This window comes from Odocoileus virginianus, chromosome 9, assembly GCF_023699985.2.
Source record: "Odocoileus virginianus isolate 20LAN1187 ecotype Illinois chromosome 9, Ovbor_1.2, whole genome shotgun sequence".
NCBI classification, from domain to species: domain Eukaryota; kingdom Metazoa; phylum Chordata; class Mammalia; order Artiodactyla; family Cervidae; genus Odocoileus; species Odocoileus virginianus.
The window spans coordinates 30988507-31001663 of NC_069682.1; the positions used below are offsets into that span (position 1 = coordinate 30988507).

At 40.5% G+C, this 13157-nt stretch overlaps 1 protein-coding gene across 8 annotated transcripts in view; it reads right to left on the reverse strand.

Annotated features, from left to right (window-relative positions):
- ZEB1 (zinc finger E-box binding homeobox 1) overlaps positions 1-13157 on the reverse strand; it is a 190165-nt gene that overhangs the window by 16982 nt on the left and 160026 nt on the right. For 6 of the 8 annotated variants that reach the window (XM_070472139.1, XM_070472138.1, XM_070472144.1 and 3 more), the window contains exons 4-5: positions 10883-11044; positions 2070-2272 (exon numbers count right to left, since the gene is read on the reverse strand). In XM_070472139.1, the coding sequence (XP_070328240.1) occupies positions 2070-2272; positions 10883-11044 (365 nt within the window). The remainder of the gene's footprint in view (positions 1-2069; positions 2273-10882; positions 11045-13157) is intronic. The other 2 variants (XM_070472143.1, XM_070472142.1) reach the window with 1 other exon arrangement.

The following is a 13157-nucleotide window of genomic DNA, read 5'->3' on the forward strand; positions in this document are numbered from 1 at the left end:
GTTCTGCCTCCTAACCTAAACGGTTCCCAACTATACCCCTCATGTTGCTGGCCTCCACATTCCTCACGGCTCATTTCTGACCTTGGTCTGACCACATATTTCACATATGAAACCAACCGACTACCTTTACATCCCTCAGAGAAAGCCTCACACACACAGTGGCCTTCATCTCATAAGAAGTCTTACGACTTGTTTTTCTCACAGCATCTCCTGCTTTCCCTCCAGTTCCCTCTGTCCTTTGAAGCTCCTTTCTTTGACAAAGGCCCTTGGGATGAAGACGATGTGGGGGCAGCAGTTGCAGGATAGCTCTGCTCCCCAAATGTCACCTCAATAGCCCCTTTCCCAGGGTTCATCTATACCGTGGTCACGTCCCCAGGGCCTGTCTGTACTGTGGCCACGCCCCCAGGGCCTGTCCACACTGTGGTCACATCCCCAGGGCCTGTCTGTACTGTGGCCACGCCCCCAGGGCCTGTCCACACTGTGGTCACATCCCCAGGGCCTGTCTGTACTGTGGCCACGCCCCCAGGGCCTGTCTGTACTGTGGCCACGCCCCCAGGGCCTGTCCACACTGTGGCCACGCCCCCAGGGCCTGTCCACACTGTGGCCACGCCCCCAGGGCCTGTCTACACTGTGGTCACGTCCCCAGGGCTCGTCTACACTGTGGTCACGTCCCCAGGGCCTGTCCACACTGTGGTCACGTCCCCAGGGCCTGTCTACACTGTGGTCACGCCCCCAGGGCCTGTCCACACTGTGGTCACGTCCCCAGGGCCTGTCTACACTGTGGTCACGTCCCCAGGGCTCGTCCACACTGTGGCCATGTCCCCAGGGCCCACCCACACTGGGGTCAGGTCGGGACAGCGGGGTACCAAGAGCATGCTTCTGTTCTGTCCCTGATGAGACTCGTTTGGGGCAGATGAGAAGGTGGGGTTTGTCGTCTGTGGGTCGGTTTCCTCCTCGCGGCACTCGCTCCCACCCCAAGTGCTCCTCTGTGGACTGAAGCGCTGACCTAGGTGAGGAAGAGCTGGTGCTGTGCGCATGCCTGCCTGTACTCCCCACACGCCCTGATTTCATGAGTACTGTCACCAGGGTCCTGAGAAGGCAGGCTGGCCCATTCTCATCACTATTTCTCTTACAGATTTTGGCCTGGTTTTTGGCTGAGCCGTCAGAGCCGAGAGGGTAACTCATGCTCTCTGGGGTCAGTGACGTGGGTATACACGGAGCAGACTCTTGCAGTCAGGTGGTCAGGTGTTCCGAGTCTTTTGATAGAAGAGACTGAACACGTGTCCCAAGCACAGCACACACCTTCAACATGCCGTGTGCTGCTGAATACTTATTTGATTTTTAAATCTAGATTAACCAGATATTAATTTGATTATTTACAGTTGACCTTACAAAAGCAGAACTGGCAAAAACGTTTCTGACTTTAATCCTTAAGTTCAGAGCCAGCAACCTAACTTAAGGATAGTCTTGGTTAATACTTCTAGAAGCTGAGGCAAAGCGACACAGAAACAGAATAAACAATATGAAAAGTGAATCCTCAGATTAAAAATGATTCAGTCTAAACTTTACATTCTTAAGAGGCCACTTCCCTTACATAGGAAAAAGCCACAGTAGCTTATACTGATAATAGTCAGCGTTTCATGAAAAATTAAACTTGATTATTGTTCGATTTTCTCCTCTACTGGTCAGTAGTAAGTCATGTGGTTTATGAAATGGTATTTATTTTTCCTACATTGAACATTTTAGTAGAATGCATTTTGAAATCCAGCTATCAACATGACGTATTTGTTATGATATAAGCAAAATAACTGAGTTGAAAGGGACCTTGTCTGAAAAAGAAAAAATGTAGTCACTTCTAAAATAGTGTTCATAGTATTTACATGTGCTTAGTTTAAACTCAGAAATGACCCGATCATCCAAAGGAATAATCACTGTCCTTTTTACAAGGCTGCAGACCAGACACTGTCTAGTGCAGCCCCTTACGCTCTCAGTGTGAGAGAGCCCTTGCCTTCCACAGAGTGAGGAGTTCTCAGCATGGACAGTGGGTGGATCTGAGTGGTGCCGCTTACCTGCTCTCGTCCTGATTTGTGGGAGGTCATGTGGCGCTCGAGCTGGGTTCTGTATGCAAACGTGTAGCTGCACAGGGAGCAGCTGAAGTTGTCTTCATTCTTCTCGTGGCGATACTTAATGTGTTCTTTCAGAGAGGTAAAGCGTTTATATCCTCTGTCACAATACGGACAGGTGAGCAACTGGGAAAATGCATCTGGTGTTCCTGCAAAAGAAGGATCATACATTTTAAAGATGTTCCCAAAATAGTACCAAAGCTCTCACCAAGGCCCTCTGCTATGTGCCAGATATTGTGTTTAGTATTTGATCCTCAAAACCAACACACTGATGTGTCTCTGTTTTATAAAGAGAGGATGTGATGCCCAGAAAAGGTTAAATGACTTCCAAGTTACACAGCCTGTGAACAGTGAAGTTGAGAGTCAAATGCAAGCTGACTTTAAAGTCTCATATCTTTTTCACTAAAACATAATTCTTCCCTTCTTTTGTATGGTTAATTAGACAAAACAAAAGCAAAATTATAATGCAGGTTATTGTTGTGAATATATACACATGAAAGGAGTTTGGTACACTATAACCATTTTCTACAAGGGTAACAATGTCATCATTAGTTATTGAATGTTCATTCTTTCAAATCTGAAAAATGTCACTACAGTCATCAGAGAGTAAGTAACATACAGTTAGACCACGCTTCTAAGGCTCCCCTGCAGGGGACTGTGGAGCACATACTGTAGGGAGGTATGAGGAGTGGTGGGGCTGGACTCAGGGCTGGCCACTGAGATGCCCCCTGCATGAGTTCTTCATGTTCTTTCCCCTCCTGAAACACACTGGCACACTTCTTGTTTAGTTTCAGATGGATGACTATTAGGATAGCTTTCAGAAAATAAGCCATTATAGATAAACTGTAGTTCAGAGAATGAACTACATATTTTTAATACATGGAAACATCTAAGCCTGCCAATCTTAAAATATAATACCACTTGGCCAATTAACATTATTTAACTACATTTCTATATTGGATTTACTTCTTCAAAGAAAAAAGTTCCTAAGTCACATCTTGCTATAAATGTTATCTTAACTTTATTTTTAATTTCTTATAGAAAAACAGACTACCAGAGAAAATGTCATAACAATCTTCTTTACTTCATAAACATGTCACTGTTATTGAAATTCAAGTCCATATAAATTAAATATCTTGTTCAAGGACAAGCCTGCAGAGAACAGACTGAACACCTGACTCTACATAGCTTAGTACATGGAAATACATATCAAATATATGAACAAAGAAAGTCAAACAACCAAGACCCCCAAGTTTATGATAGTATCTTCTGTTATCAGCTAACAAGGCACCTAGAACCAGAGACTTTCCCACTGGTGATGACTCTGACATGACCCACTTCTTTGGGGACTAGACTAGCCACGTGAGGATATTTGTGACGGGGGTGGGGAATCATGCTATGTTTTGTCTAACATCAATTTCCTATTTGTACAGGCAAGTGGGAAGTCAGTATTTAGGACACTCTCCTTGCCTGTCGATCCTACTGCTCTCAGCTGGTTTCAGGGGCTAAAGTCAGAGTCCATGTGACAGGTGTTTTATCATCAGCACCACAATCAGTTTGCTTCCACTAGTCAAGCTGCCCTGAACTCCTGTGTCATAAGCTGTCTGCTAGCATTGCATTCTATTTTCTTGTTTGTCTTCATGATTAATTCTTGTAATTAATGTACAAAATACTAATAATTTTCTAAAATGGCAAGTTGCTCATATTTAAACAGCAAGTTCTTTTCATAAATATCTGTTGAATGTTCTCACACACATGATATGAACTTACTATTTTAGGCCAACAGTATAAAACAATGAACAATAAATCTAAATATTTAACATCATAAGTTTACAGAATGAACAAGTTTAAAAGTTTAAATTTCTGTTTTTAAAAAATTTTGAATTGTTTATTTTTAAACTCACCTTTTAGCAATGAAGACTTGTAAGGAATGTTTCTTTTTAGAATTCCTATAATACACCTATGGCAGGAATTCAGTACTAAAAAATCCACCCTATGTTTGACTACTTTTCAAACTATAATTTCTTTATGAATCTGTGACCATAAATAAACTTACTTAAAAAACATTTTAAATTTCTGTGTCTTAAACTTCCTTTAGTGGCAGACTGATATAAAACCTGTGAAAAAAACCTCCTTGATTTGTTCCCACCAAACCAGAATTTTGATAAATCAACCTGCTGGAATAAAGCTCCCCTGTTTACAACTTATGAAGTACAGGATGGTATGTTTAATTTACTAAAACATTAAAAACCTAAGTGCTTTTGAAGATAATAACTTTTTCATGGAAAGAGATGTTGCTGGTGTGACAGAATATCTACTGTGAAATACTGTATTAGTAGTTAAACTACATTACATACCTGAAGGTAATGAATACCTGAATGAAAAACATTATATACTTCAAATGTTATACTGATTCAGAATGACTAAGGCTCCAACTCTAATGGGACTTAACTGCACTGATTTGTAACAATGGACTTTACAAAGTTTAGTTTTCATTATTTCACTGAGGCTTTTTGAAATCCTGTTACATAAAAATTTTACATATTTATAAACATCTGTATTTTAAGGTTTTATATTTCCCTTTCATATTTATTGTAACCTACTGCTTCTTCAGGTGAACTGTTAACACATTTTAAGAGAAAAAAAATATCCAGGAAACAAAAGTAGGCCCTACTGAATTATAATACAGAATTATATAATTTATAATTATATAAAACTATGGACTCTACAAATCTGCAAACAGATCAACAGAACACATATTATTAAACTGAACTGCAGTGTCCCCAGGCTAACAATCTATTATTTTCAGAAATGTGTCCTTTTGCCACACTGGAGTAAAGAATTCCTAGAGTACCCTACTTCTCTTTCCTTTGTCACCAAATTACTTACAGAAATCCTACCTATTCTGGAGTGAAACTTTCCTTTCTGATCTTTTTCACAGTTGATATCCTAATTTAAGGAAGGGACAGTTGACTTTCTGTAATGGAATCTGATTTGTTTTCTGTATCACCCTTGTAGATTTCCTTCAAAAATATGAAAGTTGATTGATACAGTACCATTTACATTAGCACCAAAATGCTGAAATAATTAGGCATAAATCTAAGATTTATTTGAGAAAAACTATAAAACTCTGATGAATGAAACCAAAGCACTCAATAAATATAGAGATATTCCATGTTCAAGGGTAAGGAGACTCAATAATATCAGGGTGTCAGTTCTTCCCAACTAGATCTACATATTCAGTGCAGTCCCAATCAAGTTATTTTATGGATATTGACAAAAATTCTAAACTCACATGGAGAGGCAAGAGATCCAGAAGAGGCAACATAACACTGAAGGCATGAATAACGGGAGACTGACACTACCTGTCTTCAAGGCTTACTACAGAGCTATAATAATTAAGATAGTGTGGTGTCTGCAAGAAAACAGACAAATGGATCAGTGGGATGGAATACAGGTGAGCCCAGAGAGCAAATGCAATACAGTGGAGCAAAGACAGTCTTTTCAACAAACTCTAATGGATCAACTGGACATCCACACACAAAATTATGAATGTAAACACAGACCTTACATCCTTCACAAAAATTAACTCAAAAAGGATCACAGGCCTAATTATAAAATACAAAATGACTAAGACAGGTTATAACAGAAGAAAACTTATACCAACTTGGGTACTGTAATGCCTGTTTAGATACCAAAGGCATGAGTCATGAAAGACACAATTGGTAAGCTGGACTTAATTGAGAATGTTCTGCCCCATGAGATAAGACAATAAGAGAATTAGATGATAAGCTACAGACGGGAAAAACTATTTACAAATGACACAGCTGAAGAAGGACTACTATCCAAAATAAACAAAGAATCCTTAAAACTCAACAGTAAGAAATCAAATAATTCAATTAATAATAGGTCAAATCATACCCCCATTCCTCATCCATCTTCATGACAGAGAATAAGGGAATCGCCATTGCAGTGTTGAGTTCGAGAATTAGTGCATGAGACAAGTGCTCGGGCCTGGTGCACTGGGAAGACCCAGAGGGATCGGGTGGAGAGGGAGGTGGGAGGGGGGATCGGGATGGGGAATACTTGTAAATCCATGGCTGATTCATTTCAATGTATGACAAAAACCACTACGATACGGTAAAGTAATTAGCCTAAAGAATAAGTGCCCAAAGTAAGCCCAGAGGACAAGATGGAGGAGTAAGGACCTGTACTTACCGCCTCTCAAGAAGACACCCAAATCACAACTAACTGCTGAACAGCCAAGAGCAAAAAAAGGCTGGAACCTACCAGAAAAGATATTCTACTTCCAAAGACACAGAAGAGGCCATAAGGAGATGGTATAAGGGGTGTATTTGCAATACAACTAAACCCCATTCCTGCTGGGTGGGTGACGCATATACTAGACAGTAATCATATTGCAGAGGTTCTCCCACAGGAATGAGAGTTCTGAGCCCTATATCAGGCTCCTGAGTCTGGAGATCTGGCATCAGGGGGATGAGACCCCAGAGCATTTGACTTTTAAGGCCAATGGGGCTTGATCATAGAAACTCCAAAAAATTGAGGAAAAGATAAGTAACATGCTTAAGGGGCACACACAAGGTATTGGACGTACTGGGACACAAGGGGAAAAGCAGTGATTTCAGAGGAGCCTGGGCCAGACCTACCTGTTGGGACAACATTAAATGTACCCACATTCACATTATAGCAGTCCTAGAAGAAGAGAGAGAGAAAGGGCCTGAGAAAATATTTGAAGAGATAATAGCTGGAAACTTCCCTAACATGGGAAAGGAAACAGTCTCCTAAATCCAGGAAGCACAGATAAACCCAGGATAAACCCAAGGAGGAACATGCCAAGACATATTAATCAACTTGATAAAAAATTAAAGAGAGAATAGCATTGAAACATGTATATTTCCATATACATGTTTATATGTTTATATATACATATAAACATGTTTATATAAGCATGTTTATAACGTGTTTATATGTTATATGTACATGAAATAGATCGCCAGTCCAGGTTCGATGCATGAGACAGTGCGCTAAGGGCTGGTGCACTGGGATGACCCTGAGGGATGGGAGGGGGAGGGACGTGGGAGACGGGTTTGGGATGGGGAACACATGTACACCCATGGCTGATTCATGTGAATGTATGGCAAAAACCACGACAACACTGTAATGTAATCAGCCTCCAATTAAAATAAATAAATTTTAAAAATTAAAGAGAAAATATTAAAAGCAACAAGGGAAAAGCAACAAATAACATACGGGAGCCCCCATAAGGTTATTAGCTTATTGTTTAGCAGAAACCCTAAAGGCCAGAAGGGAGTGGCAACGTATATTTAAAGGGGTGAAACGGAAAAACCTGTAACCAAGAATACTCAGCAAAGCTCTGATTTTGACAGAGAAGTAAAAAATTTTACAGACAAGCAAAAGCTAATTTGGCACCACCAAACCAGTTTTACAATAATTGATAAAGAAACTTCTCCAGGGGAAAAAGAAAATCCTACAACTAGAAACAAGGCAATTATGAATGGGAACGCTCACTGGTTAGGGCAAACATACAGTAAAGGCAGGAAATCATCCACACAAACATGGCATCAAAACCAGCAATCGTGAGAAGAGACGAGTACAATGCAGGATATTGGAAACGCATTTGAAATTAAGAGACCAGCAACTTAAAACTATCTCGTATATATACAGACTGCTTGAGCAAAACCTTGCGGGAACTGCAAACCAAAAATCTACAACAGACATATGCACAAAAAGGAAAAAGGAATCTCAACACAACACTAAAGATAGTCATCAAATCACAAGAGAACCAGAGAGGAAGGGAAGAAAAAAGATCTACAAAAACAAATCACCCAACAAACAGCTCATGCAACTCAGCTGTTCTTTTTAACAATGCAATAAAAAAATGGGCAAAAAATCTAAATGGACTTTTTTCCAAAGAAGACATACAGATGGCTAAAAGGCACACAAAAAGAAGCTCAACATTATTATTAGAGAAATGCAAATCAAAACTACAATTAGGTATCACTTCACACCAGTCAGAATGGCTATCATCAAAAAATCTACAAACAATAAATGCCCAAATCCACAAAAATAATCCCCAAAGTAACAAAACAGCAATAAGAATATATATATCATCAATTACGTCAAATGTAAATAGATTAAATGCTCCAACCAAAAGATTGGCTGAATGGATACAAAGATAAGACCCAAATATACACAGTCTACAAGAGACCCAAATCACTGTAGATGATGATTGCAGCCATGACATTAAAAGACGCTTGCTCCTTGGAAGGAAAGTTATGGCAAACCTAGAGAGCATATTAAAAAGACATCACTTTGCTGACAAAGGTTCGTATAGTCAAAGCTATGGTTTTTTCAATAATCATGTATGGATGTGAGAGCTGGACCATAAAAAAGGCTGAGTGCCAAAGAATTGATGCCTTCTAATTGTGGTGCTGGAGAATACTCCTGAGAGTGCCCTGAACGGCAAGAAGATCAAACCAGTCAATTCCAAAGGAAATTAATCCTGAATATTCATTGGAAGGACTAATGCTGCAGCTCCAATACTTTGACTACCTGATGCAAAGAGCCGATTCATTAGAAAAGACTCTGATGCTGGGAAAGAAGGAAGGCAAAAAGAGAAGTGGGTGGCAAAGGATGAGATGGTTAGATAGCATCACCTACTCAGTGGACATAATTTGAGCAAACTCCAGGAGGTAGTGAAGGACAGGGAAGCCTGGCATGCTGCAGTCCATGTAGTTGCAAAGAGACACAACTTATTGACTGAATACACACACACACACACACACACACACAAAGACCCACTTCAGATCTAGGGATACATACAGATTAGAAAAGACAGTCTCTTCAATAAGTGGTGCTGGGAAAACTGGGCAGCTATGTGTAAAAGAAATTAGAACTTCCTAACACAACACACAAAAATAAACTCAAAATGGATTAAAGACCTAAATGTAAGGCCAGAAATGATAAAACTCAGAGGAAAACATAGGCAGAATACTCTTTGACATAAACCACAGCAATATGCAAGATCCTCTCTGACCCACCTCCTGGAGTAACACAGATAAAAACAAAAACCAATGGGACCTCACTGAAAGCTTCTGCACAATGAAGGAACCTATAAGTAAGGGGAAAAGATGGCCCTCAGGATGGAAGAAAATAATAGCAAGTGAAACAACTGACAGAGGACTAATTTCCAAATTATACAAGCAGCTCATGCAGCTCAATACTAGAAAAACAACCAACTCCATCAAAAAGCGGGCAGAAAACCTATACAGACATTTCTCCAAAGACGACATGCAGATGGCTAATAAACACATGAAAAGATGCACAGTATCATTCCCTATCAGAGAAATGCAAATCAAAACTACAATGAAATATTATCTTCCTCTTATCAGAATGGCCATCATCATAAAGTCTACCAACAATAAATGTCTAGAGAGTATGGAGAAAGGGGAACCCTCTCACCCTGTTGATGGGAATGCAAACTGATACAACCACTATGGAGAAGAGTACGGAGATTCCTTACAAAACTAAGAGTAAAAACTACCATATGACCCAGCATTCCTACTACTGGCCATAAGAAATCATAATTGAAAAAGAAAGACTCGTGTACCCCAATGTTCATTATAGCACTATTTACAATAATTATGACATGGTAGCAACCTAGATGTCCCACTGACAGATGAATGGATAAAGATGTGGTACATATACACAATGGAATATTACTCAGCTATAAAAAGGAACACGTTTGAGTCAGTTCTAATGAGATGGATGAACCTAGAGCCTATTAAACAGAATGAAGTGAGTCTGAGAGAGAGAGAGACAATTGTATATTAATGTTATACATAAATGCATATCTATGGAATCTAGAAAGATAGTACAGATGATCGTATTTGCAGGCAGCAAGGAGACGCAGACATAAAGAACAGACCTTTGGTCACAGTAGGGGAGGGCAAAGGTGAGATGACTTGAGAGAGCAGTATTGAAACATGCTATTTTCATCTGTTTCTAGTGCTTGGACGGCAGAATGACAGTTGATTTCTTTACAGGATAATACGAACACATTACTACTGTATTTTACTGCTGTTTACACACTGGCTGTTAATATCAGAGACGACCAACATAGATACAGGAAAAAAAATTTGTCTCTAAATTAGTATGTTCTGAACCATACCACCAAGGTTTTCTTCCAGAACAGTGGAGTAGCATCAAGGAGAAGTATGGTTTCTCCCAGTACCTACTTCTACTGCCTGCTGCCATATAAGTGAATGGAAGTCAATGTCCAGGCATGGTCCTAAGCATTTCACATGTGGGGGTATCACAGTATACACAGGAGATGCACTGACAAAAGACTACACACTGTTACCATGGACATCACTCCATTCCAGAACAGTGGAGTAGCATCAAGAAGTATGGTTTCTCCCAGTACCTACTTCTACTGCCTGCTGCCATATAAGTTAATGGAAGTCAATGTCCAGGCATGGTCCTAAGCATTTCACATGTGGGGGTATCACAGTATACACAGGAGATGCACTGACAAAAGACTACACACTGTTACCATGGACATCACTCCATTCGCTAAAGAGATTACCCTCTGTTGCCATCTGCAATAAATTCTCACTTTCAGAAATGTTCCCTATAGTAAGGTGGGTTCCCACACAGTGCAATGGAAGCAATAATCCTTCAGAGGTGAGAACCAAGCGGCCGTGAGCTCCAATTACCGTTTTCGTCATGCCCGCTGGCCTCCGGCGTGCCCTGCCTCTGGTCGTCCTCGGGTGCCTCGGGGTAGATGACTGCAGTATCTTGTTGTTGCAGGAACTCTTCAACGTTAGGATCATGGTTTTGTTCATTTTCTGCATCTGAGTCGCATTCATCATCTTTTACTAAAAGAAATGCATACTCTATATATAAAAAGCCATTTCACCACCAAGTTGTTACATAGTTTTCCTAAATATGAAACTATCTTGACAGAATACAGGACTGTCCTTGAATCTACAGGAAATATTTACAGCAACATTAAAAACAATTTACTCATTCAGCTATAGTCTATTGAGAAGTCTGTTTTCATAAGTTTAAAGTGTTCTAAAAGTCTCAACATTGTTACCATATTCTCTTTAAGTTTTAGGGTTGTACTTCTATTCCATTGCACTGGTGAACAAGACCCAGTGGAGGCTGGCCGATTCCTTAGCTTCTCAATCAATAATAAAGCAAGGAAAATAGGAAAAGAGAAAAACATAGTTTCAAACCCAAGTTCTTCCTAGCAACCTACTGTATCACGTTTACTTAAAGAGTTGTACCTGAATGACAAACTGAGTGCAAACTGCTCTGAAGTTCAGTTATGTGATTTCTTAGAAAACAGCTTTAACAGTTAGCTACAGTCAGAAAGATTTCTAATAAGAGTTAAAGAGTATCAAATTGATAAAAGTGCTTTCCATCTCCCCGAGTATTCAGATACAGACAGGGCTGTTCTCTGTCTTTCTGCCCCAGTAACTGTGTCACTGTAGGGTGATGGGAGAGGCATTTCCTCCAGAGTCAGAAGGTTACGAGGCTAACGCATGTCTTCACTTGGAGAAGGCAGCCCAGGGCACTGGTGTGCTGCAGGGTGGGCCTGGAGCTCTGGGGTTTCCGTCCATCTGTCCCTCTCCCAGAGGAGGGTCCACACTTCTGGTGACTATCCTGGGTCAGTGTGGCCCCTAGGTGTCTCATGGATGACTTCTTCACACACTTCAGATTGAAGTCAGTTCTGAATTTGTGAAACAGCAGACTGAACTGGACCCAATTAAGATGGTGATGTACCAGCATCTTTTGGTTCAACAGATACTAAAACACTTGCACGGGAGCAGTAACCCAGTTCCTCAATGTGGCTGCTGTTTAAAACTTTAGCACCAATGACACAGTAATAAAGGTGACTATGCATCATCTTTTCCTCCTTTTAAACAGTCAGTAGCTTTCAGTTATGTGGTGTCTGCTGTATACAGTCAGTCCTTGAACAATATGGGTTTGAACTATGAGGATCCACTTATACTTGGGTTTTTTCAACAGTAAATACTCTAGTACTATACAACTGTCATTGGTTGAACCCATGGATGTGAAACTGTAGACACAGAGGAATCCAGTCTTGGGAGGGCTGCCTGTAAATTACACGTGGAATTTCCACTGCGGGGGCGGGGGGGGCAGGTGCCTCCACCACTGTATCATTCAATGGTCAACTGTACTGAGAAGTGTATTTTTTTAGTTGATGCCAGTCGTCGCCAAACCTTGGTCACTGGATCCAAGCAGAGGTGAAGACTCTTTAAGATGGAAGCCACCACTCTTCACTTAAAGGGAATCCATTTCTAGATCCTTAGCTTTCATGCAGGGTCCTTCCATGCAGGGCCCTTTCTAGAGTCCAAAAGCTTCTTTCTTCTACTCTGTGAAAAACGGTCCATTGCTCTAACTTCAAAGACAGACAGGTCCCCCCTCCATCCATTACATCAGTACAGCACATGCCTTGCAGTATAAAACCTCCAGCTGCCAAAGGAAAACAATTCACAGTACTGACTGGGAGAAGCCTGCTTTACTGATCAATCAGGCCAACGTAAGAGCACTCCAGGTGATCAGGAGAGAGGTTGGCGACTGAAATGGGGATGTTTGGGCCCTGGTTATGAATCTCTGAAGTCAGCTATATGGTATGGCCGGAGAAAGTAAGAGTAATGTCCCCTAATGACCTTCCCTAACTGTTCTTAAAAAAGTCACCGCTCTTCAGAAGGCTGGTGAGAACAAAGCAAGGAGTATTCTTGAAAACCTTTCCTAGGATCTGTCATTAGCTAAAACAATAAGCACTTCTGAACAGCTAAAGTAGTACAAGTCTGTGTTGTTATATCTTTTATCATTTTATTTTCCATTTTTATTTTTTAAATTATGAAAGTATGATAACACATTCACAGGAGACTTGGAAAACACAGAACAAAGTTACATATAGTTCCACTATATATTACCATTATTTTTTTAAGTAGA